The 22,868-nt window shown below is 44.0% G+C and overlaps 1 protein-coding gene across 2 annotated transcripts in view; it reads right to left on the bottom strand.

Moving 5' to 3' along the window:
• Positions 1 to 3,914: 3,914 nt before the first annotated feature.
• The window catches only part of LOC6590179 (potassium voltage-gated channel subfamily H member 8), a 62,782-nt gene continuing 43,828 nt past the window's right edge, over positions 3,915 to 22,868 (bottom strand). For both annotated transcript variants that reach the window (XM_026984794.1, XM_026984795.1), the window contains exons 6-16: positions 22,529 to 22,773; positions 22,017 to 22,245; positions 21,555 to 21,718; positions 17,162 to 17,363; positions 16,228 to 16,419; positions 16,030 to 16,148; positions 15,238 to 15,318; positions 11,344 to 11,439; positions 9,977 to 10,130; positions 9,151 to 9,275; positions 3,915 to 7,130 (exon numbers count right to left, since the gene is read on the bottom strand). In XM_026984794.1, coding sequence (XP_026840595.1) covers positions 5,268 to 7,130; positions 9,151 to 9,275; positions 9,977 to 10,130; positions 11,344 to 11,439; positions 15,238 to 15,318; positions 16,030 to 16,148; positions 16,228 to 16,419; positions 17,162 to 17,363; positions 21,555 to 21,718; positions 22,017 to 22,245; positions 22,529 to 22,773 — 3,470 coding nt within the window. In that variant the 3' untranslated portion in view covers positions 3,915 to 5,267. The remainder of the gene's footprint in view (positions 7,131 to 9,150; positions 9,276 to 9,976; positions 10,131 to 11,343; positions 11,440 to 15,237; positions 15,319 to 16,029; positions 16,149 to 16,227; positions 16,420 to 17,161; positions 17,364 to 21,554; positions 21,719 to 22,016; positions 22,246 to 22,528; positions 22,774 to 22,868) is intronic.

Genomic DNA, 22,868 nt, shown 5'->3' with positions numbered 1-22,868 from the left:
GATGGGTTGACAGCAGATTTTGCAGCCTCGAAGGCCTACGCCACAAATTTTGGGTGGCACATTAATCGCTGGGCAGCTAACGGGCTATGCGAAGGGTTATATTATCCCAAAGATAATATTTTGCCTTTGAGGTTATGCTCCCTGCTCATTGATTGATGCAGTTATGCGTGCAATCAGCTTAGTGGTTGGGGTTATGAATGGGCTGATTCTGCTTGGTGCTGCGATAACACAACAATTTCCGGTAACTGGTAAGGAGTCTTCGACTCCTTAATTATAATTCAAATTAATAAAGGAAACTTTGTACCCATCAATCGCTGGGCAGGTGATGCGTGTGCTTTTCTGGAGATATTTATGTAGTATATAAATCATTTGACCTCCACTTACTGTAAATAGAGCTTTGGTCTGAGGAATCTTTTCTATTTTCTTGTCAATAAACGGGTACTTACCTAGTCGTTAGTACTTTCTGATTGACCACGATCATCTCTACTAAAACTCTGGAGAACTGCTTCTGATACAGCTTCAACTATATCGTAAAAACAAAGCTTATTGCAGATGTATCGTACTGACCCTACTGTATCATCTAGTCTAGCGAGTAAAAGTAAAAACATATTGGATTCCCCTGTATTCATTGAAATTTAAGGCTCGCCACACCGTCTTGCCCCACGTAGCTACGCCACTGAGTGGATAGTCCTACGATTATTCTAGCGGACCCTAAGGCATCGGGGATCATATACGGGTACACGTAGATTTTCTTGGTCCCTTTTAATTATCGGAATCGTGTTCGAACCTTTAAGTGGTTTCTATTTTTAATTGAATGTGTTTGAACATAAACTTATAAAACAAAAGGCATGAAATTACCTGTTATAAACTTATTTTCCAATTTACGCATCGAACATGTTTCCATTGAAACAAATTTTACGGTTTCATCGTACCTTGAATTTTTTTAGCTATATTTTGTAGCGAAAGTTATCATAGAAGCCGAGCACAAAATTGTTTTGCGAGATTGGGGTAACAGCGTTTCCAGTGGCAAAGTTTTGCAGCACAATTAAGCAGAAGAGAAGCCCCAAAGTCCTGGCTCTCGTATTGCTCCAGCCGAATTGGAGCAGAAATTACGCTCATGACGGCCCTTGGCTCTTGTTATTATGTGGGTGGTGTCTGTGTGTGTGGGTGTGTTGGCGACTGCAATCAATAGCAATTGTTATGTTTGTGTCGGTGGTAACTGGCATCATGAATGTCATACCCCCCGCCCACCCACTCTGCATCGCATCTGAAAATGGCGAGCACAAAATCAGACTGCATGCCATAGACCAATTTGTATTTGCGTAATTAAGAGGATAGCCACTGGTCTCCTGGTGTGGTCCTGCCCTAATGGACGTCGATGTCTGCGATTCTAATTAAGACAATATACACTTAAGCTACGTCCAAAAACGGATGCGGATTGTCCGCCGCGAGTCCTGCCCTTTAAACGCATCCCGGCTGAGCGACAACTCTAACGGCGTCTAAGTCCGCTCTCAAGCATCCTTCGAAAGTTAAGGAACAAGTTTTTCCCACCTACACCAGCCTTGCCCCCGTTTCGTGTTTGGCCACTGAAGCATTCTCCCATTGCGGCCGCAATAACACTGAAAAAATAGTAATAGTTAGCTTAATTTCTTTGCTCCAGTAGTTTTTCTTGTCCTTTCTGGAGAACTCTCTCTCTCCAGCTGAAACAGAAACAGAAACTGGGACTGGGACTGCAAATGCAACTGCAACTTCTGCCACAACTGGCATCCCATCCCATCCCATTCCACTCTTTCTTTCCAGTGAAAGCACACCGCAATGAGTTTGATAATAGTTTCAAGTTATTAACATTAATTTTTTCCTCTTCCTCCTCCACCCCTTAGTTTTTCTTCTCTGCTCTTTCAGTTTCTCCGCACCATGCAAGGAGGATTTAAGTCGGTTTATCATTGAAAATGTTCGCTAAACTTTTTGCATAAATTATTCTCATGATAATGCCTGCATTAATGAGCCTTTAGAGCTAATTAGCCCTACCGCAAACATTCAAATTCGTTTCTTTTGTGAACTCTTGGCATATGATAATTCTATTGCGAATCTAATCAACTGCGTTTGCGGTTCAGAGTTTTTATCGGGAGCTTATTAATTCGTATTAGTGTAGGATTCTAGTAGATGCAAGGACCCAAAGCTTCATTTTGTCAGATTTAGGTGGACTTCAAGCTGGGTGGACTCCAAGCGAATCTTACAAAGTAAAGCTTTAATTTCAAAGCTTTCATACAAATCTTTGTTTACAACCGGATAAAATTCGTTGATTTACGAAAAAGCTTTTACGCTTTTAGCAGTACATATGTATGTGTATGTTCAAACACACACAATTGACTACAAGCTTTAAAGCTTTCCAAAGGAGTTTTATCTACCGTTAGATTAATGTAAAATACATCACGCTTTATGTTAAATGTAACGATACCTACAATATTACATGTGTGTAATATTCTTTAATTTTGTATTGTTTTTATTTAAAAAAAAATATAGTATCACAATTATTTGTAATTCGCCAATCTAATAGAACATTTCTTAATTTGACGGGTAACATTAACAGTTATTTGAAAATTTCGATGGAAAAGCTCTTAAAACAGGAGCAAACTGAAAATTATTCCCTATGCCTATACTGTATGTATGTACATACATATGTGCAAGCATGTTAATCGAAAAATAAAAACTAATTATTTGTCCTGTCATGCTGCAGTGGAGATTACGGTCAGATGTGACACATATATCCATATGTAAAGCAGATGACACACTCATTTATAATCCCACCACGTGCAAGCCACGCTGAACCGGACATTGCTTTCCGTGGAACTTCTAGTTCCCTGGAATTGTTTTGGTGCTATTTTCGTCTCTTTCTCTGGAACTTTTGTGCACTCAGCATTTATTATTAACCAACAAGATGTGGTGTTAAGCGTAATATACGATGCGGTTATATTTTCCGCACTTCGTGTTGAATATATGGCTCAGAAGTTAATGCGCTTACCTTAAACAAGAGACAACATACAACAGACAAGCCCCCTGGCTGGTCTAATACCTCGATTGACATACAAACTTTGGCAATCTGGTCAGTGGATTATGGTACAGAAATGATGCCAAAAGACCGACCATCAGACCAATTGAATTAATCGCATTAAAGTTCGGTGAATCATACGGGAAAAGCCGCTCATGGACGTCAATAAAAGTTGGTCAATTAGCAAACGCTTTGCTGGGGTTTTCAATTCCGACTTGCATCCCTATCCCTCCCTTCTTTGGCAGAGGGAAAGCCACAGTCACAGCACAGCAAAAGTCGATTCAAGTTGTCACATCAAGTTTATTGTTTATTGAAATATCGGATATTCTTGTATGATTTTGGTGTATAACTACATGTATTAACTTGTATATAGTCTTGATAACATTAGGTTAAAACATTTAAAAACGTTTAATAGATGCTCTGTCTGGTAACTGGCTTTAATAGATCTCAATTGAAAAGTTCTGCTTAGGTTGTAGGCCAGTTTGCTTGGCTTGGCTAAAACATATGTGGACGTTTTTATCCACCTAACCACATATAAAACTTACACACTTATTATCATAGAATGCTTACATCAAAGATAGAATGAAGCTTAAGTCTTTATAGTTCTTGGGAGCAAATTACAAATGTACACATTCAGATATACATATACTACAATATATGTACATATACCAGGATATACATGGGATGCCAGAAATGTACACAGTTTTCAGTTTTCAGTTTTCAGTTGAACATTGTAACCATTGAACAAACACCGAATTAAACACTCTGTCGATTAATTAATGTTGCCTCTCCACGCTGCGGATCACAAAATTCATCATCTTATCCAAACGATCGAAAGTTCACTTTTAAAGCAGAACTCTGTCCATTCAATACACAAAGTATTTTATTTGCACACGATTGTCGATTATCTTAACATAATCTATGGGACCCCCATCTCCGACTAGCGAAGTGTGGATGAGGCTCTCTTATGTGTCTACAAATGTGTGGGATCCCCCTTCAAAATACGTACTTTCCTATTACTTACTTTGCCAGATCTATAATCTATACTCAATCAGGTAGCTCCAATTTCTCAAATATCCCCCTATACAGGCATGTTCTCAATTCCAGCTTTTTGGAAAACCTTTTCCTAGCACTTCGCATTGAGAACATCTCCGATTTAGAGTCGTTGATTCAAGATTGTTAATATTTCACCCATTGTTTAAGTGTTTTCAATAATCTTGTGATTTCAGTTGCTAAGCAAACTCTTAACACATGTACATAAACATACACATATACATATATACGGGTAGGTACATACATATAACTAACATTAATCGGAGGTCTATAGATTTGTACCTTCGCTGATCTGCCTCGTTTCGCATTCCATTGCCTGAGCCTGGGCCTAACCGTTCAGATATTGTGAAATATAACCTTTACCTGTCTATCTGCTGTCTATCTGGGTATCTGTATATTTAAATATAACATTCATACGAGTATGTATATGGAACATCTATAACTGTTTGATTAGGAAAATATATGTATTTAGGTATCTGTTCTTTGCACTGCACTTTTCCTGCCGACAGCCACACATTCGGTGGACTGGTGGACTGCTGTACCTGCTCAACGATTCCTGATGCGGTCTTTACAAAAATAGACTAGGCTACAAATATATTTGGATCTCTCTCTCTCTCTCTCTGATATGCTGTACAATAAATATGTATCTGGTTCACCCCCGATTATAGACGCCTGCCTGGCCTAAACTTAAATTTGGGAATGCAACTTAAGGGATATAAATACTTATCAGACTCAAATCTTAATGATATAATATACAGAGTTAGCTTATTAAATGATGTTGAAATTAAACGTAACTAAAGGGAAACAACCAAATTTCGTATATGTACGTTTCTTACAGATCATAAATGTTAAGCTACTCGCTTGAATTAATCATTATTCTAACGTTACTTATTAGATTACTTTTAAAGATAAGTGGCTGAACCTATATGGCTGAAGAACATAACTAAGGGAGAAATCAATGGAAAACTCAGCTCGTATTTGTATCTTAGAGATACAATATAAAATGTACAAGCGTCTTCGTATTTCAGTATTAATTAGGCCATAAATCACGCACAGCGGGTTGCATGTAAATGAGTCCACACATGCCACCCTCATACCTCCCTCAAGCCTCTCACGCACCCACCTATCCATTCATCCAGTCATCCATAAACAATGCCTCTTACTCCTACTTGCCACTCGAATCGCGTAGGGAGCGAGTGGATGGCAGGCCACGCAGTCCCTTCTCCAATTTGTCAGCATCGCCGGCAGAGAAGCGGAAATTCACGGCCTGGCCCTGTCCCTGCCCCTGGCTCACGCCCAGCAGAATTGGCCTTGAGCCACGTCGCGGTCCTAGTAGCTCCACACTCTCTTCCTCGTCCCTGCCATAACCGGCAATGGCGGCAGCTGCCGCTGACACTGGAATCGGAATCGGGTTCGGGGTCTTGGCTGGGGGCGAGTACTCTGCGGTTGCCTCCGACAACCGTCGGTACTCTCCGCTGCGCGAGTGCTGCAACTTCCAGGAGGCGCGTCTTGTGGTGGCCACACTAGCCACGCTCTGGCTGCTACTGCTGCAGTGCACTGAGGCGCTGGTGGTCAGATTGCCAGTGCTCTGCGAGACCACGCAGCTGTTGGAGCTGGAGCTGCTGCTGGATATGCTCGAATTGCTACCACTTGCGCTGCGCCGAACGCGCTTGGATCGCTCCTGGGACAGAGGTGGGCCCTCAACAGGCGGCTGCTGGGCAGCCATCTGCTCCTCCGGTGTCAGCAGGCTGTCAGTGCTCTTGCAACAGCTGTGGTGGCTGCCCGAGTGCTTCATGGTCCAGCGAAAATCGTTAGAGTTCTCGTCGTCCAGTGGCGGATAGATGCGTCCGGTACTCGACCCTCCCGTCGGCCCAAGCAAACGCTCCTTGGAGCTTCCTAGAGTAGGATCTGCCGGGGATATGCATTCGTCGATGGTATTGAGTGGCGATATCTGGAGGGTCTGCTTCTGCTGCAGGAGCTCCATTTCGGTCTTGATGGCCGGCTCGATGCCCAACAGGCCCAGGACCAGGCGCGGATTGGCCAACACGAAGCGCTCGAATGTTGGGAAGTCGATGCGGTAGAAGTCTGTCTGGGAGCTGCGGTTGGCCGTCGTCCGATTGTGTTCGCCGGCGGCTGCTGGTGTTTCCGGGGATGCCTTTTCCGACTTCGAGCTGGCCGCATTACTGCCCGGCAGCTGCACATCTCGACCCCAGACCTCGGGCGGATGCGAGGAGCTCCTGTAAATAGGCGCCACCTCCGGTGCACCATTAGACAGGTGTCCGCCTTTCAAGTCCAACCCAGCTGGATCATTCAGGCCCAATCCGGACCGATTACCGGCCCCTGCGCTGATGTTCGGAATGGAGCGGGCCGGCGGAAATTTCAAGGAGCTGTGCGAGTTCATGGCCGTGGAGGTGAAGGCCATCTCCTGCAGCGCGGTAATCGCATTGCGAACCTCAACGCTCAGCTGCGCCACGTCCTGGTGCAGGGTGGAGACCTGTGAATCCAGCCGCTCCAGCGATGGCCGCTTGGCGACCCCCGACTCCTCCCCTTCTGTGTCTGGCTCCTCGAAGGAGCCTCGGTCCAGGCTGCAGGCCGCATTGAGGTTCCGTTGCCGCTTGTTCGTCTCCCGTAGCGTGATCAAAGAGCGTCCGCGCTGGTGCAGCCGCTGGTTCCGTGGACTGCTCATTCCCAGAAGTGGGGATCGTGTGGCATGAAGCGGTGAAGCAGTACTTACGCTGTGCAGCGGCGAGGGTGTAGCACCACCGGCTCCTCCGCCCGGACCTGCATCATTTTCCTTGTCTGCTGGTCCCACTTCGCCCTCCTCGCGGTTCTCGTCGTCCTCGCTGATGCTGGGCAGCGGGAAGGATGGCCCGATGTCCGAGTCCTGATTCTCGTAGCCCTCGCGCAGGTTGTAGGTCAGGTCGTGCTGGATGTCATTGGCGAACTGCTGCTGGTATTCGGGGTACAGACGAAGCACCTCCACCAGGCCGCCCATGTGAATGCACTTCAGATCGCAGTAGGTGAGCGCCTGTAGATACACAGAGGAGAAGAAAGACAGAAAGTTAGTCAAAAGCCGTTTGCCGCTAAACGATTATGCACTTGGATCTGAGGGTTTCAGGGGGGGATCTGTATCTGGAGTGGGGTCTGGGTCCTGGTCTTAGTCTGAGTCTGAGCCGGAGGCGTGGAAGCTGTTTAAACCCATGAACAAGATACAAAAGCTGAAGCAGCGGGAATGCGGGGTAGCAAGGTGTGTATTGAATCACAGTGAAAGTCTGCCTCACTCATGACAATGCAGAAACAATGGTAAGAGAAGAGATGCTTCTTTTTGCCACCCGTCATTTCAATTTTGAATGATGAACGCATTCCTAAGATATATTTCCTTCTATAGTTTCAACTGTACTTTTATCTTTGTGGAGGTATACTAGTAGGTAGCTTAATGTTTAACCTTTGACGGGGTATTTCACCATTCGACTACTCCGCCTTCCACCAGGCGCACATTTTAATGTTGACGCCTTGCGGGTTGTATTCTTTACAAACTTAAGAGCGCCATCTTGGCGTTTACACACTCTCGCACACACAATCAAACAAACCAGCACCCACTCGCAGTGAAAGGGGGGAACGCTTAAGTATCACTCATACGACCCGTGCCCCGAGAGATGTTGCCAACACGAAGTGGCGCCTACAAGGGGCGCACGGCGGTGCTGGCAGCTGGTGCTGGCTTGTGCGAAAACATACCCAGAATGTCTGCACTTTATTTTCTCGGGGCAGACATGCAAATAAACACGAGATAAAAGCAAAGGTAAGACTAAACAAGAAGAAAAGGCCATATTTGGAGACCGAAAATTGGAATACACTTGCAGGTCGCTCGATTAGGGGCTTAGCTATTATGGATCCAGGAGAATCCACATTCTGATAAACAACCTTTTCTCATAGAAGGTTGGGAAGTCTTCCTTACAGCCACTATAACCATTGGAAAGGGTATACGAACCATAGTAGGAACGCCAAGGGCCAAAGGACAAGAAGGTGGCAACGCATCCACGTATTTCTCTTTCTCTCTTTCTTTTGAAACTATGCAAAATTAAACATTCCTCAACTAATTAAGCTACAATAAAATTCGAAATTCTTTGTTTTAATCATTTTACAGAGACTCGGGCCCCTTTCCAAGAATACGCCGACTACCAGACTGGAGAGGGGGCCAATTAATTAGGCGTGAATCTTTAGTAACCTGAACCGCCCCAAGATTATTGCCATAATTTAGATTGGAGGGAAGGCGGGGTTAGGGCGGTGTAAAAGCATTTATGCCCCATTGACCTTCTGCTTGCACAAAAGGAAAGAATTCTCGGTAAAGTGTAAACTGTGCTGTGCAACCCTGTTGAACCGCAACCGTCAGGCCGCCGGACCCGAGCGATACCACCGGGAGGATGGCGTTTTTAGACTCTGGACGCAACACGATAAAGTTTATGACAAGCGTGATGAAATTGCACTCGATTCAACACACAATTTAATCTTTAAAGAACTCTCTCACAACAATAAAAATATAATTAAAGGGCAGACTGAAACAGTCGAAGGAGCCGACCGTCTAAGAGGGCTATAGACAATTATTCCACGCTTGCTTCATTGCAGAAAACTTCAGGCTAATACTGGGAAAAAAGATAGAGAGACTATTGGCTGGAGCTAGTTCTTAACTATCATTCTCTCTTTCAGGGAAAACCATTATAAGTTGATGGAAATCAAAAGGAATAGTGTCCAGATGTAACCATAGGTTAGTGGAAAGATCAATTCGGACTGGAAAGTTTTTCTTTTCTTCTTTCTCTTTACCATCAGTGAAACAGCGGTCGCCATTCATTGGAGTTCGCCCTCTAGTTTGAGAACTAAACCAATGAAAGGTATATGAATAGATTCTATTTAATTACTGCATATCCCTCACAACCACAAACATCGCTCCCTCTTTTTACATACGGTCACAGTCATGCTGCCACAGGGATACAGATCCCCTCCCCCACATGAAGCGTCATAAGCATTTGAATAGCAAGGAAACTGTTACTTACCTTTATATCGCTGCTGCTGCGGACGACAACATCCTGGCCAGCGCTGTTGGTGGTGGCCGTCATCTGTCCATTGCTTGTGGCCACCAGATGCACGTTGATGTCGGAGCCGACCAGGTCGCCCTTACCTGTGGAGTTAGCGAGAGATTGGTTGAGAGAGTGGTAAAGGTCAGACGCATTAATCGGGGCCATATCCAGCTACAGGCAAGGCCAGAGTCCCAGCAGAATCAATGAGCATAAAAATAGAGCCTGGCTTTTGTCGAGGGGGCCCGAAGTTGATTTCAATGTCAATGTAAGAGTGGATGACGAGGACGATGTCTGCCTTGAATGAATAAACAACCAGATGACTCCCTGCGCCATAGTGTCAGTGGAAGGCGGCCAGGGGCACGGCCAAAGAGCCTGACGTGAATGAACTGGCAAAAGTTCAATAAACGCCCAAAGTCGAAACACAAGCAGAATGAAAATTTGTCATTTATAAGAACCGATGGCTATATTCGCTGATAAAAGAAACGAAAATCATACAGGGGAAAAACGCAAAGAGAAATGAGTAAGCAAGGAATGCCGGAATATAAGATAATTAATTAAATAAAAATGACTTGAAACGAGAGTACATTTATAATACTTAATGAATATTTCTATAGATTCGAAATAACGTACATATTTTTCGAAAAAGAGACGACAAATTAAATTAGTTTATACAGAAATGACAAGATAGGAACGCAGCTTCGATAGCCGACACTTTAGATACCCTGCACTTTGATTGTTTCTATGGTAGATATACTCATACATATGTGTGTAAAATAAGGGATTCAGCTATCGATACACTCACCCAAAATGGCCACCACCATATCGTCCTTGATCACCTCCATGGAGCCGTTGCACAGATAGTAGATGTAGTTGAGGGCGTCGCCTTTGTGGATTAGATATTCGCCGGGTGCACAGAAGTTCGTCTTTATGTGCAGCGACAACAGCTTCAGGCAGCCCTGCAACGAGACCCCCCAAACAAAAGTACAGATATAAATAGATCCGATTCTGGTCTGTTCGAGGAATTGTTGTTGTTTGGGGTCGACTGCTCGACTGCTGGACTGCTGGATGCCGACTCCTCGGTGGCGGTTGCAGGCATTAAGCTCAGCGGTTGCCGCGCTTTATTTGCGCAATGAAACAAAACGACAACAGCTGTGTCCTTGCCCTGGAATGTCCTGCGGTCGCCTCCCAGCAGCCACTGCACGCCCTCTACTCGCATTTAGCCACGATAAGTGGCTTAAAGCGCGCTTATAACTGTTGAGTGGTTTTTATTTGCACAGCCGCTGCCTTGCTGAATGGGCTTTATGAATGTTCGCACTCCCCTTTGTCCGTTTTTGTTTTGTTTAGACTCATTTTGTTTGCGCTCTATTCTATTCAAGTTGCAGCCGAGTCACGGTTCCCACACTCTCTCTCTCTATCTCAGAATAAATTTTAGCAACACAATTCTGAATTAAATATCTATATTTTACCTTTGTTTACTCTTTAAGAAAATCTACCTTCTCCTTTCTATAATTTACCATTTAAACGAGACATCAACTCTTCAGCTTTCAGCAGTCATAGGTTGGTTGAACTGAACCGTAAATGAGAAATCAATTACTTCGTGGAGGGCAGACCGAGGTGGGGCACACACAAAACGGAACTCCATTCCATCAGCAGCCAGAAAAACACTCACACGAAAACTCGTAAAGGACCCATTCGTAGGTAAGCTTTCAGAGGTTGACAAGGGTATTGACATTGGGCATCGAAAACTACTCAAGTTCGGCGAATTTCTGTTGCTGCATTCGGATCTTTGCCTACAAATTTTCCTTAAAACCTTTTTCATGCTCCGCTTCAGACGCTGGCTGGAGCTGACTGGCCCAAAATTCGTGGCCAGAAAGTTTACCTGTGACCATAAGTCGGTTTATGCGTAGACCTGTGCATATAGTACATGTGTGTGTATGTAACATACGAAATATGTATGTACAAGAGCGAAACGAAGGGAAGCCCCAACATTTCTGTTAAGCCAGCAGTTAACTTTTGACTGCTCCAGAATCCCCCCAATGGGCCGTTCGCTCCGCTTTTCTGATTATTTTGCCATCGTTGCCATTTCGTTCCATTTGTCTGAGCCTCCTGGTCGACCCCTGAAAGAGAGCATTCACATCCCCCATCCCATCCCCCGAAGGAGCCACTCACCTGTGAGGCAGCCTCGAATATTGGTAGCTGTAATATTTCACGGTGGAGATGCATGGAGACGTCACCGCGCAACTCTTCGGGAAATTCGCGTAGCGTCTGAAAGAGGACGGACAAAAGCCAAAAAAGAGAAAAAAGATGTAGATGTAGATAAAGATATGCGAGTATGTATAGAAAGAATAAGAAGCAGGTATAAGCCCGCCCTTATCGAACGTACGCAAAGATACGAATCCTTCGAGCTCTTAAGTGTACCTACACACTCGTACACACCTAAAGGCAGTACACGTGAAAAACGAATTACATGAAAATTGTAAGGGAAATATTTGGCTTCACTTTACTCGGTCACCAGGGAAATGTTGGGCTTTCGCTCTCCCATCTTGTTATTCATATGTAATATGTCGTGCAACAGGAAGGGAATACTTACAGGGTAGGGAATGGTACGATGGAATGCTACAGAGATCAGTTCTAATACGTTCGGTAATGAGCATCAGTTACCCTTTAAAATCAAAATTATCCTTGGAAGAACACTGAGCCAAAGAAGTAACCCCGCCAACAGATAACTTACAGACTTATTTTAAACTGGTTTACAGATAGATTCTTAGTAAGAGAATAATACAATTATAGAGCAATCTCTTGAGAAAGTTGAAGAAATCACCCAAAGAATGTTGGAACCTTTTGAAATTCATTAAAGGTCCAAGTAAAATGAGACTTTTTATCTTAATAATTATCTTAATAAATAACCATCCCGATAAATATGGGCAATATTGGCAACTCCAGACTAACCAAATCTTCCTTTCGAGAAAGAAAGCTTGAACAGATTCCTACAGTTTTTTTAAGTTGCCATCATACACGAGAGCTAGCAGAGATGGAGCATTACCTCCGATTGCTGCTATTCGTGAATTTTGATTTATGTTCCTCTTCGAGAGCATTAGCACACATTGTGTTATCTCGTATTGCTCTCCCATCAATTGTCTTAGTGCTTCACTATGCTCTAGTGGGGCTCTGTCACCGGCATTATCTTTATCGCCGAGTGCACTATGATTGTAGCAACACTTGAGTGGAGCATAAGAAATAATCAGTGGGGATATTAATCTACTGAGAACGAACATTCACTGTCTTTATTGTTATTTACTTATGGCTATGCTATCCTTTATTGCACCCTTTCTCCTTAGAGAGAGTTCCTTCAATACAGAGACGAGTGCCCATTTTTCGAGTGGAGACTATAATTTTCACCCATCCTCTCCTTGTGCATCTTGTTGGTATGTGTTCTTCCTCTTGTCACCATATTGCTTTGTTTGTCTCCTTTGGATCTGATGCTTTATCTTTGCCGTTGCATTGTCAGGTGGATAGAAATCATTGTCCGAGAATTCATGTTCAAAATCAAAGAGAAATTTGCATCCCGGCTGTTTACTTCTCTCTGCCTCTATCGCCTTTGTACACTCAAGGGAATTCCTTTGCTACCTACGACAGAATTGTATAAATTAACGCCCTTTCCAGCTAATAAGAAACCTTCCAAATTACATTCCTGTAAGGACATTTTCCATAAATATATACGAATGTGGAATTGTTCGAGGTATGACCACATTTAGATGTTGCCATGGAATTCCAATTAAAATTATAGTTTCTGTGTTTGCTCTTTATTCAACGAAAAATGCAATGAAATCCAATTACCAGAGCCACAGGTTGGTCAGACATTAGCTTTAACTTTAGCCCCAATATACATTGTATTTATGGGTAATATAAAACGAATATGCAGACAAGGGGGCAGAAATTCGGGGTAACCACGCGTAACTAAATAAGGAACTTGTTTTGAAAGTTTTGTGTTCGTTTTGCTTGTAATGCCATCTTTAAATACCCTTTGAGGAGGCATTCTTCCGCCCATACATCGTTTAGACTCACGTCGTATGTTTGTGCCTCGCAAATTTCTCGTCGTTCTTTCGCAGCATCAACGGCTATCCAACTATTATTGAATATTTAATATAGAATATACAAGATTATTTATCTTAGTAACAATGAATCTACGAAGGGTATCCTCATCTTCGGTGTCCAAAGCTAGCGTTCAGTTCTTTCCTGTTTTTTGGTTGTTTCTGTTTTCCCCCGAAAGGCCAATTCGCATGGAATTGTTATTTATTCGCTGCCCTCTACTTCAGTGCTCAGAGAAGTGTAAAATATTCAACATTAATTGAGCACACACACTGCCCAAAAGGACGAAGCCAAAGCCAAAGTGAATCCAAAGCAGATGCTGGTGTTGGGGCGGTTGTTTGAAATTTTCGCATGCCAGAGAGCAGCGGTGGAGGTGGGGCAGGGTGTCCCCTGACGTTTTGCCAGTTAATTTTCATGCGCAATAAATTAACAATTTAATTTACTGCCACTGCCTGCCACAGTATGCCACTATGCCACCGCTTCTGCCTCTGCCCCACTTTGTTGGCTATAATTTGTGGACTTCATCGGTGCATGGGTGTTAGTATGTTTGCAATGTAAATAAATCAAATCTGATTTAGGCTTTTCAAAAATGTTTTTGAAGCTTTTACGCCAGGTTAAGTCAACGAAAATGCAGGTAGATGGTGGAAGGACTGATCCCAAAGTCCATGTCCATGTCCATGTCCAACTGACATACCTTTTGAGGGAAGCTGATGGTAACCGTCAAGTGCTCGGGTGTGCTAACTTCAAAGGCTGTCCGCACTAATTAATTTTCTGCCCCCAGGCCCCGAAAATGCAGTGCACGTGCTCGCTGGCCGGGTAAACAGACAGAGACTGAGATGCGGATACAGCGGGGGAATTATTTGAAGAGTTTTTAATTAACGCTATTAAAAAAGGAGCAGGAAAAACGTTGTTTGCCATTGCCCACTGAATTGTGATAGCAATTAGAAAGGGAATGCCACTTTCAGTCGGGGCTGCAGTTTCCAAGTACGCCATTTGATTGTGCCGCAAGTTGAGGCAACAAAGTCGTACGAGTACTGCAGCTAAATGTGTCTGGCTGTCACTTCTTAAAGTCAGCAAAATGACAGCCAACATTTGACCAAGGTTTTAGAAAGTTCAAGTTCAAAAGAAGTTCAAAAAGTATGAGAAGGTACGGTTCACAGCAGCTGCCGTCAAGATTGACTTCTCATGACCGGCAATCAACAGTTTAAGGGGTGTTTCAATACTCATATAATATATATAAGAAATCCCTGCCATTTGGTGACAGAGACTGCTAGATACCTCCTGGGTGCTCTACAGCGCAACAGTCAAAGTAGTAGTACACAAAACACTTATCTACAGCGAGAACGTAGTATTCGAAGTTATTTCCTGGGAGCACACAAGAATACTCTTACCCATCGAATAGCAGAGGAGAAATACAATTGGCAGTGGCAGAGTTTTAATTAAAATGTACATTCAGTTTCCGAGATATGCGTGGCCCATTCATACTCGTACGATATTTAATTTTGGCTTTGTAATGAGTGAAAGCAGTGGAAAGCATTGAAATTAATGTTAAAATACCTGCAAGCTGGCAGCTGGACATGAATGACGTGGATGACCAATCAAAGGATGACCAGGCATCTGCCATTTAACCCAGTGGCAATCAATAAGTCACAAACAACCACAGCATGAACCTGAATGAATATATGTATGTGGTATATTGTGAGTGCGAACCCTAGGGGAATTTGCTTAATTAAAGGCCCAGACGTATGTACATACATATATCGGAAATGCCAGGGGCAAGCTACAAGTCCGAACAGAATGGAGGGCCTGTCCAAAGATTTACTGCTGCGTCAACAACTTTGCCAATCATTTTTTGGGGCGAAAGTATAAATGATTTACGAGACACATACATAGATGCATATATGGTAGATACATGAGTAGGTACACAGAGAGTTCTTGTAGAGATGTGGTATACCCATGAGGGCCACGGCTTACCTCGTATATATCAATGCCGTGGCTGAGTGACCAGGATGTCTGGAAGTAATCCTCAATGCGTTGCTTCAGCTCCTTGGGCATCTGAAAGAAGAAATCACAAATTGTAATTGGGTTTGCTTAGTTTCTCCCCTTTCCGATCATGGCGGCTAATGAACTGTACTATCTGCGTCCTCTATTCGTCTCTCCATTTTTTTCCTCCACTTTTCGCTTCATTTGCATGCATTACGCGGCTGAGAGCCGCACAAATGCGCTTAATTGTGCAGTGCATTCCGTATACGCCGTGTGCGACGAACCCCATAGAGCCTGCCTAATGGAGCAACGTGCAAGTTTGTCCCGTCATCAACAGGTTGCAGTGGCAGTCCACAGTCCCTAGTCTGCCACAGACGCATAGAAGGGGCAGTAGATTGAATGCAAAAATGCTGAATTCAGCAATTCATGGCCTCTAGGCACCCCTCTCCATACAGTGATGCTGTGCCAAACGCTGCGTGGCATATGGAAAGTGTGCGTTGCATTTTAATAAAACCCATCGAGGCCACTTGGGCGAGCTCTGAGGGGTGACGTCCTGGGGTTCAGTCATTTCCTGTGCGCGTGCGGTTTCTGCTCGAGTGTCTTTCGATGTTCTCAAAAACTCATTCTCGGAAATGAGTTGTGCCCCCTATTGCTATTGCTATTTCTATTGTTCTTACATTTACACTAAAGATGGCAGAAACTATCGATTTAGGGATAGCTATAGGTATAGTTTGTTTTATTTCCCAAATTGGGTTCTGTGTGTATTTATGCCTTTGTACTTACGTTATGCAATGCCACAAAATCCTTGAGATCGCGCCACTTGCTCTCGTAGAGGGATCGCCGGGAGTACATGCGCTGAATGATGGCCGTTACATTACCGAAGACCACGGCATGCATCAGAGCTGGAGAGAGATTAATATCCACATAAATAAGTAGCATACTCTTAAAGGGAACAACAATACCATCAAGGGGAGTACATACCTCCAATAAGCATCATAATAATGGTGAAGACCTTCTCGCACGTGGTATTGGCCGAGACATTGCCGAAGCCCACCGACGTGAGGCTGGTGAAGGTGAAGTACAGGGCCGTCGAGTAGGTTTCCGCCGTCGTCAGGATGGCCACAGTGGCGTTCTTCCGTTCGGCCAGTAGCTGCAGCCACCCTGTAAAAAATACTGGTGCCATTAAGTACGGAGGGGGGGTAGGGAACGAAAAGAAAACTGGTTTAGTATTTAATTGGAAATTCGGCCAAACAAATTGTACTAATCAAATTGACAATGACTGGGCCTAACTTTCCGAATCCCGGCTGTCCCCCAGTCCAGTCCCAATATCCCACACGACTCTCCCTGGTGGCAGTCTGTCAGTCATTCAGTTGGGAGCTCGTGCCAAATCCGGGAAAACTTCCAAGCACGGACCGGAAACGTCAAACAGAACTTTTCGTGTCTATCCGGCTGGCGCTGCGTGCTAAGTAACTGGCAATTTGTGAGAGATTTTCCCAGGCACAGATTTCCCCATGGGCCACCTCCCTCCCACACACGCTTCTGATATGAATTTATACGTATGTCTTATAAAGTGCTAGGATATCATAATAAAAAGTTTCTTTACGCTCTCTTCCTCCCCAGCAAGTGTTTTCAATTACAATACATGTTGATGATTTGATTTGATGTTCTTTAAACTTTGAGCCAACAAAATACATTAGCCAAAGGTTTTGAGCTATATGAACCTACATAAATGCATACATATATGGGTGACAGTGTGGCGCGTGTGTGTCGCCCGAGGGTAGCCAGCACCCAGCAAGAGAGACACAAACTCAGTTAGCACCAACTGAAGCATCAATTTTCAACTGGCCACTAAACTAACCAAATTATGAGACATGCAAACAGGTACCAGCACCAGGGACTCGACCTTGATACTTACCAACGTTGCTCTCGGGGAACCATTCGTACTCCTTGACCGCTATGACGTACCAGATGCAGGCCAGCCAATGGGCGGCCAGCGTGAAGGAGAACATCAGCAATGTCAATATCATGGCCGTGTGCTGAGAGTATCGATCAATTTTTTGCAACAACCTAGCCAGGCGCAACAGTCGCGTCAATTTCACAAGATGGATGTGCGATTCCTGTCGACGGACGGTGGGCGGATATGAAAGCAGAGTTAAATCGGGAATGTTATCGTCAAGGGTTACAAACATGAGATACCTGGTACCCGGACTTATTATAACTACTTGTACACTCAATGTCCAATGCAGTGAGCGGACTTGCCATTTGATCTTCATTGCTAACATACATGTACTTTCTAAATTTGATAATGTACCGATAGACTTCAAGCCTCAGAGAGAGAAACATACCCTACTGGGTATTAAGAGCGTTGTGTTTTTCCTGGAAGGTGGTTTCCTCAGAGGTTATTAAAACGTAAACGTACAGTGACAAAATGGCAACATGTTTCTGGCCAGACTCCGCCTATTCCGCGTTTGGCCATGTATTTTTCGGTTCGGTTTCCGTCTGGGTTTCGCCCTCGCATTTGGGCTCCTTTTTCAACTTTTCACTTTAATCATGAACTTTAGTCCGCATTTTTAGGGCAGCAAATTTTCTGTTATGAGTATATGCACTTGACCTACGAAGGGTCCACTAAAAAACACAATTGACAACTTCCGCCAAAGGGACGAAATCAGGCAAAAAGGATGCCATCAAAAAAGATGAAAATGAAGCTAAAGAAGGGAGCAAAACTGGGAGTGGGAGAAGGAGTGGGTGTGGGAAAGGGAAAGTCTAAGGCAAACATAAACAAGCTTATCGGTGGGAACGTTGGCTCCCGGTGAAAACTTGGCCAAATTGAAGGCTAATGCCGTCGTTTAGTCTTACAGCGCCATAAGCGGACATTTTTATTTCTTTTTGTTGATTGCCGCTGACGAAGCGTCATCTTTAAAATGGCATCTAAGTAATGGGGCACGGATTATGTGGCCTCTCTCTCCTTCTCTTTCTCTGGCTTGCAGCAGCAAATTCCTTGCGAAAAGGAGAAGATGACTGAAAGACCTCTTGGCGGAATATTTTTGCGGTACGACCATAGACAGATAGCTACAGCGTCGCTTCCTCTCTATTATTTGTGCAGTCTATACATCTACAGGCACAGAACGTGAGTTTCGGGAGTGCAAGACCACCATAGTTCAGACGTACTAGTGCCTACCTACGACTCTATATGCTGTCAAAAACTTGACTCATTCTGTTCGCACATTCAATCGATAAACCAAAACCTCTTCTTGTTCCCTGCAAATTTCCCCGTACGTTTATGAAACGCACTGTACTGACGCTCGGCGTGGGATTTTCTTCTGCGTAAGAGACAAAACATCAAGGGCTGTCGGTACCACTGCCGCTGCCTGGTAAATTGTGATTCCCGCTTGCAATTTGTGCTGCGCTTTCACTTTCTCTCTTTGCCTACCACTCACCCACTCATGCTATTCTCTCTCTCTCTCTCCCTCTCCCCTTATCATTCTTCCACTTCCTTTTTCAATTTCTCTTTCTTTTCTTAATTTTTTGCGCCGCCTTACGCTCTCTTTGTTTACTCATTACTTTGTTCGGAAAGAGACAGCAGCAGCGGCAGAGGCATCCGCGGTACCATTAATGGTATTCCTGAATGTGACTTTGAATTGCACTTGATTTTTTTTCATTTCTGAATGAACATTTAAGCACTCTTGAAGCGTGGACATCACTCTTTCCTTCCTTTTCAATCCATAGGTTAACTGGGTCTGCTCAGTAAAATGAAATCAGTTTAGGGAATACCATTATTAGCATCGTATACGCCGTACAGACAGCCAGCAACAGCCTGACGAGTGACTCAACTTGAGTCCCCCGGAAAGTTGGGTTCTCTTTCTCGTTTTCCCACTGACTGACTGCCTTTTTGGGGTCTCAGAGATAATTAAAACTTGGAAATAAACTAAATATGCAAAAGTTTCAAGTGCATTAGCTCAAATTTTATGCAAGACGATGGAATACTATTTTGTACCAAAAAAAATAATATCAAAGTATGAAAGTATAAAAATGTAAAAGTTTCGAGTCCAAAATACATTCATAAATGACTTTTGCTAAAGTTCTAGCGAAGGTTCTGTTCTGGCAATTAGAAACATAAAAGTTGTATCGAAACTTTCTGTGTCAGATTAGGCCAGGAGACAGTGGAGTGGACCACGTGGCCGCTTTAACTTTTTGGTTGCTCTTGGGCAAGGCTTTTATTTGATCAGAGCATCCAGAGCGAAAGCTGTCAACTAAACAGCTAAGTAAGCCGCAGCAAATAGCAGGATGTGTTTCCTATGACGTTGCAGAAAAATGAAATTAATGAAAAGTGAATTTTGCTTTTTTAACAAAATTTAAAAGAAATGGTAAACCAGTCTTGTTGGGGGTCTCGGTCCCACCTCGCAGGATATCCTTGAAATGTCAATGAAGGCTGCGGCAGCGTTTCCTGCTCGCACTGTGATTGTGCGCTGTCCACTTCACAGGGGACTCAAAAGGAGGGGAAAGAAGCGAATCAAAAGAAGCACGAACAAGGAATGGAGGCTAGCTTTTAGGCCGAGACTTGGAATACCCTGGTAGATCCATTCTTTCCATGCCAGCTATATGATATAGTGAGATAGTGATATAGTCATCTGATCTTGGATGGTCCCGCTTATATGTATCTTAATTTTAGCAGCAAAGGAAATATTGTAGGTCATTCAAATAATAAGCCCTGACAGCTCTGTTGTTGATCTATCTTCCAAAATCTAAACAAATACCCTAATACCCTATCCACTGGTATATAGAAGAAAAAGTAAAAGCAGCATCGCCCGTTGCCTCAAGAGAGGCGGCTTTGTCCGTGTCTGTCGCGCCAAACCGCTCGAGGGCCGACTGCTGTTGCTAGTGCTTTCTTTTCTCTGCTGGACAGTTAACTGCACTGTGAGCTTTAAGACACCAAGGACACCAAGGACCGTTTTGGGCTTGAAATTGGTGTTAGTTTTACTGCACATTTGGGTCACAGGCACAGCCTTGTCCAAATGACCTGCCTACTTAACCTGTGCGAGTAATTACAGCACCATCCAGCCAGAACACTCTGCCGGGGACAGTTTGGCCAATTTAATCGGCTTAATGAGCGCCAACAGTAGACTAAATTGGTCGAGGGCCACCCGAAAGGGCGTTATGAAGTGGAAATGAATGGCACTTATGTGATTTTTGTCTAGAATGCAAAAAATGTGCATATTAATAAAATGCAGTAAACGAGATAAGAATATGAGCAGGGAAGAGGAAGATCGATGTACGATACATATACACATACATGTACAAATGTAAGGGGCGGGCAGCAGGGCTGCCGATCTTCTTCTTCTTACTGCATATCTAGTTGCGATTGTGTTGTGTCTCTTTCCTAACTGAACGCTCTCTTTCTGTAGCAGCCTGCAATAATAATGTATCATCATATGGCTCACTCTCAGCAATTCCTTTTTAATCTTCCTTCTATTTCGCTCTCATAGACACCAACAATTTCGCGTCACACACACTCGACTGAGACAATACTCTTTCGCTCTCAGGCCACGCTCTCAGCAAACACGAATTGAAAGTATAACGGATTAATCTACTGCGTAGTTGCCGTCTTTGCCTTTTGATCCTCTTCATTGCAGCTCAACGACTACGAATACGCTTTATTTTTACGCATTAAAAGAACTCGAAAAGCCAGAAAGCCTCATGTAGTAAATGCTGAAAAATGTATGTACTTTTCTGAAATTTAAGTCTGTCGGAGCTTAAGTAGCTTTTTACTTGAGTGCAAACTACTTTGCTAAATGTTAAATATAAATGTTTTATGCCGAACTCCACAACACATTCACTTTTCAGTATAATCGGATTTTGGAGTCCTTTCGTAAAACTGTAAACTTTTGAATATGCATTATGCATGTGGCCGGAACAGTTTTATGCAAATCTTTTAAGTCCGTTTACCACTTGAGGCTCTGGCCATAAATGATTAATGTTAGGTCTGTGGGGCCAGAAAAGTCATGCAAGTGGTAAGCCGCAAGAGGATTTTGGAGCAATTTAACCAACAATTCGCTAAAAATTCTTGCCAAAATACTTATACATATTCGGAAATTCGAGTTGGACGGGATTTGATGGTGCTAAACATTCGCAGTCAAGAGTAAAAGTTATCCATCATCACATCAGTGGCAAAACTTCTGAGATAAAACCCCTAACCCTAAGTCACTTTAAGGTGAAAATGCAAATCTGGCAGTAATAATTCACAGCCTACAGGCATCATTCATGCAGCTCATGCCGTCATGAGGAGGAGAGCAGGACTAAAGATTACTCACCTCGCCGTCGTACAAATCGGAGGCGTAGAGATGATCAAAGGGCAAAGCGGCGAGCAGGTCAAGGGCGAACCAGCCTCGGAAGTAATTGATGGCAATCTGCTTGGAATTCGACACGACCTCCCCTTTGCGCGAGACGAAGGTTGTGCGGAAGTTCAACAGAATATCTGCAATAAAACGACAATAAAGGTAAACGGTGAAACAATGGTAGACAAATAAATGTTTATAAGCCTCGCAGCAGCAGCGGGACAAATTCAATTTCTCTTCCTTCCCCAATGGATGCAGGCAGCAGGTCCAATCATCATTCAATGATGATGATGATTGTTGCTCCTGGTTGTGTACTGTCCCGTTGGCTGGCGCCTGAACAACAGGTTGCCCATAAAAAGGAAACAGCGTCCAAGCTGAGTGGGACTCCCTGTATGTGTGGGAGTGTGTGTGTGTGTCTGTGAATGGGGAAAAACTCACCGACAATGAAAAGCGCCTCCACAATGACATCAGAGACCATCGTCTGGCGATCCGTCTTGGCAAAGGCTGCATTGTAGGGCACCATTAAGGCCACATAGAAGGTGGCCAAAAGTATGACCCAATCCCAGAAACCTTTGAATACACCGTAATGGGGCAGAATCAAGCGTGACTTTTTTATCGATTGTGTTTTGTATTCGGGAAACGGAGCCTCGGATGAATGCATAAAGTTCTGTAAAAGAAAAGTCGAAAGCCAAATCCGAGATAACATTAAAAGTGAATTTTATAAATCCGGCAGGACGATTAGTTGGCAACGAGTTTTAAATACGTTAATTGAAAAAACCCCACCTGTAACTTCATCCAGCAACAGCAACAACCCAAGCCCCGTGCCCCAAAAAATTCGAATCAAAAGGTTAGATTTCATTTAACGTGAGGCGCAACAGGGCGGGCATTGTGGCTGCTGGGGCTAGTGTAGTTGGTTCTACGGTTAATCGCCCTCCGGATATCATACTCACATTGCCCAGCTTTAATTTGGTTTTGACACCACCCTTCTCGGGCTTGTAGTGCCCCGAGAGCTGGTACAATACCGCACGACTGCGCCGCCGTCCCATATTGCAGCCGGCAGGCACATCCAAATTGTTGCCCTCTCCGGCCTCCACATCGCCATCGCTGTCCGCGGGCCCGCCCAGCCCAGGCAGGCCGCCCAGGCCCAGCATTCCGGCATTGGACCCGGCCCGGAACCGAGCGCCCAGCAGTGCAGCTGTAAGGGCAAAAACTTACAGAGTCGCAACAAAAAATGCAAACAAAATAATCAGGATAAAGAGCGAGCATAACGTTAGTCGGGTGGGGGATTGG

Source organism: Drosophila persimilis, unplaced genomic scaffold, assembly GCF_003286085.1.
Source record: "Drosophila persimilis strain 14011-0111.01,24,50 unplaced genomic scaffold, DperRS2 tig00000002-arrow-pilon, whole genome shotgun sequence".
Classification (NCBI taxonomy): domain Eukaryota; kingdom Metazoa; phylum Arthropoda; class Insecta; order Diptera; family Drosophilidae; genus Drosophila; species Drosophila persimilis.
This window is presented reverse-complemented; position numbering and strand designations above follow the sequence as displayed.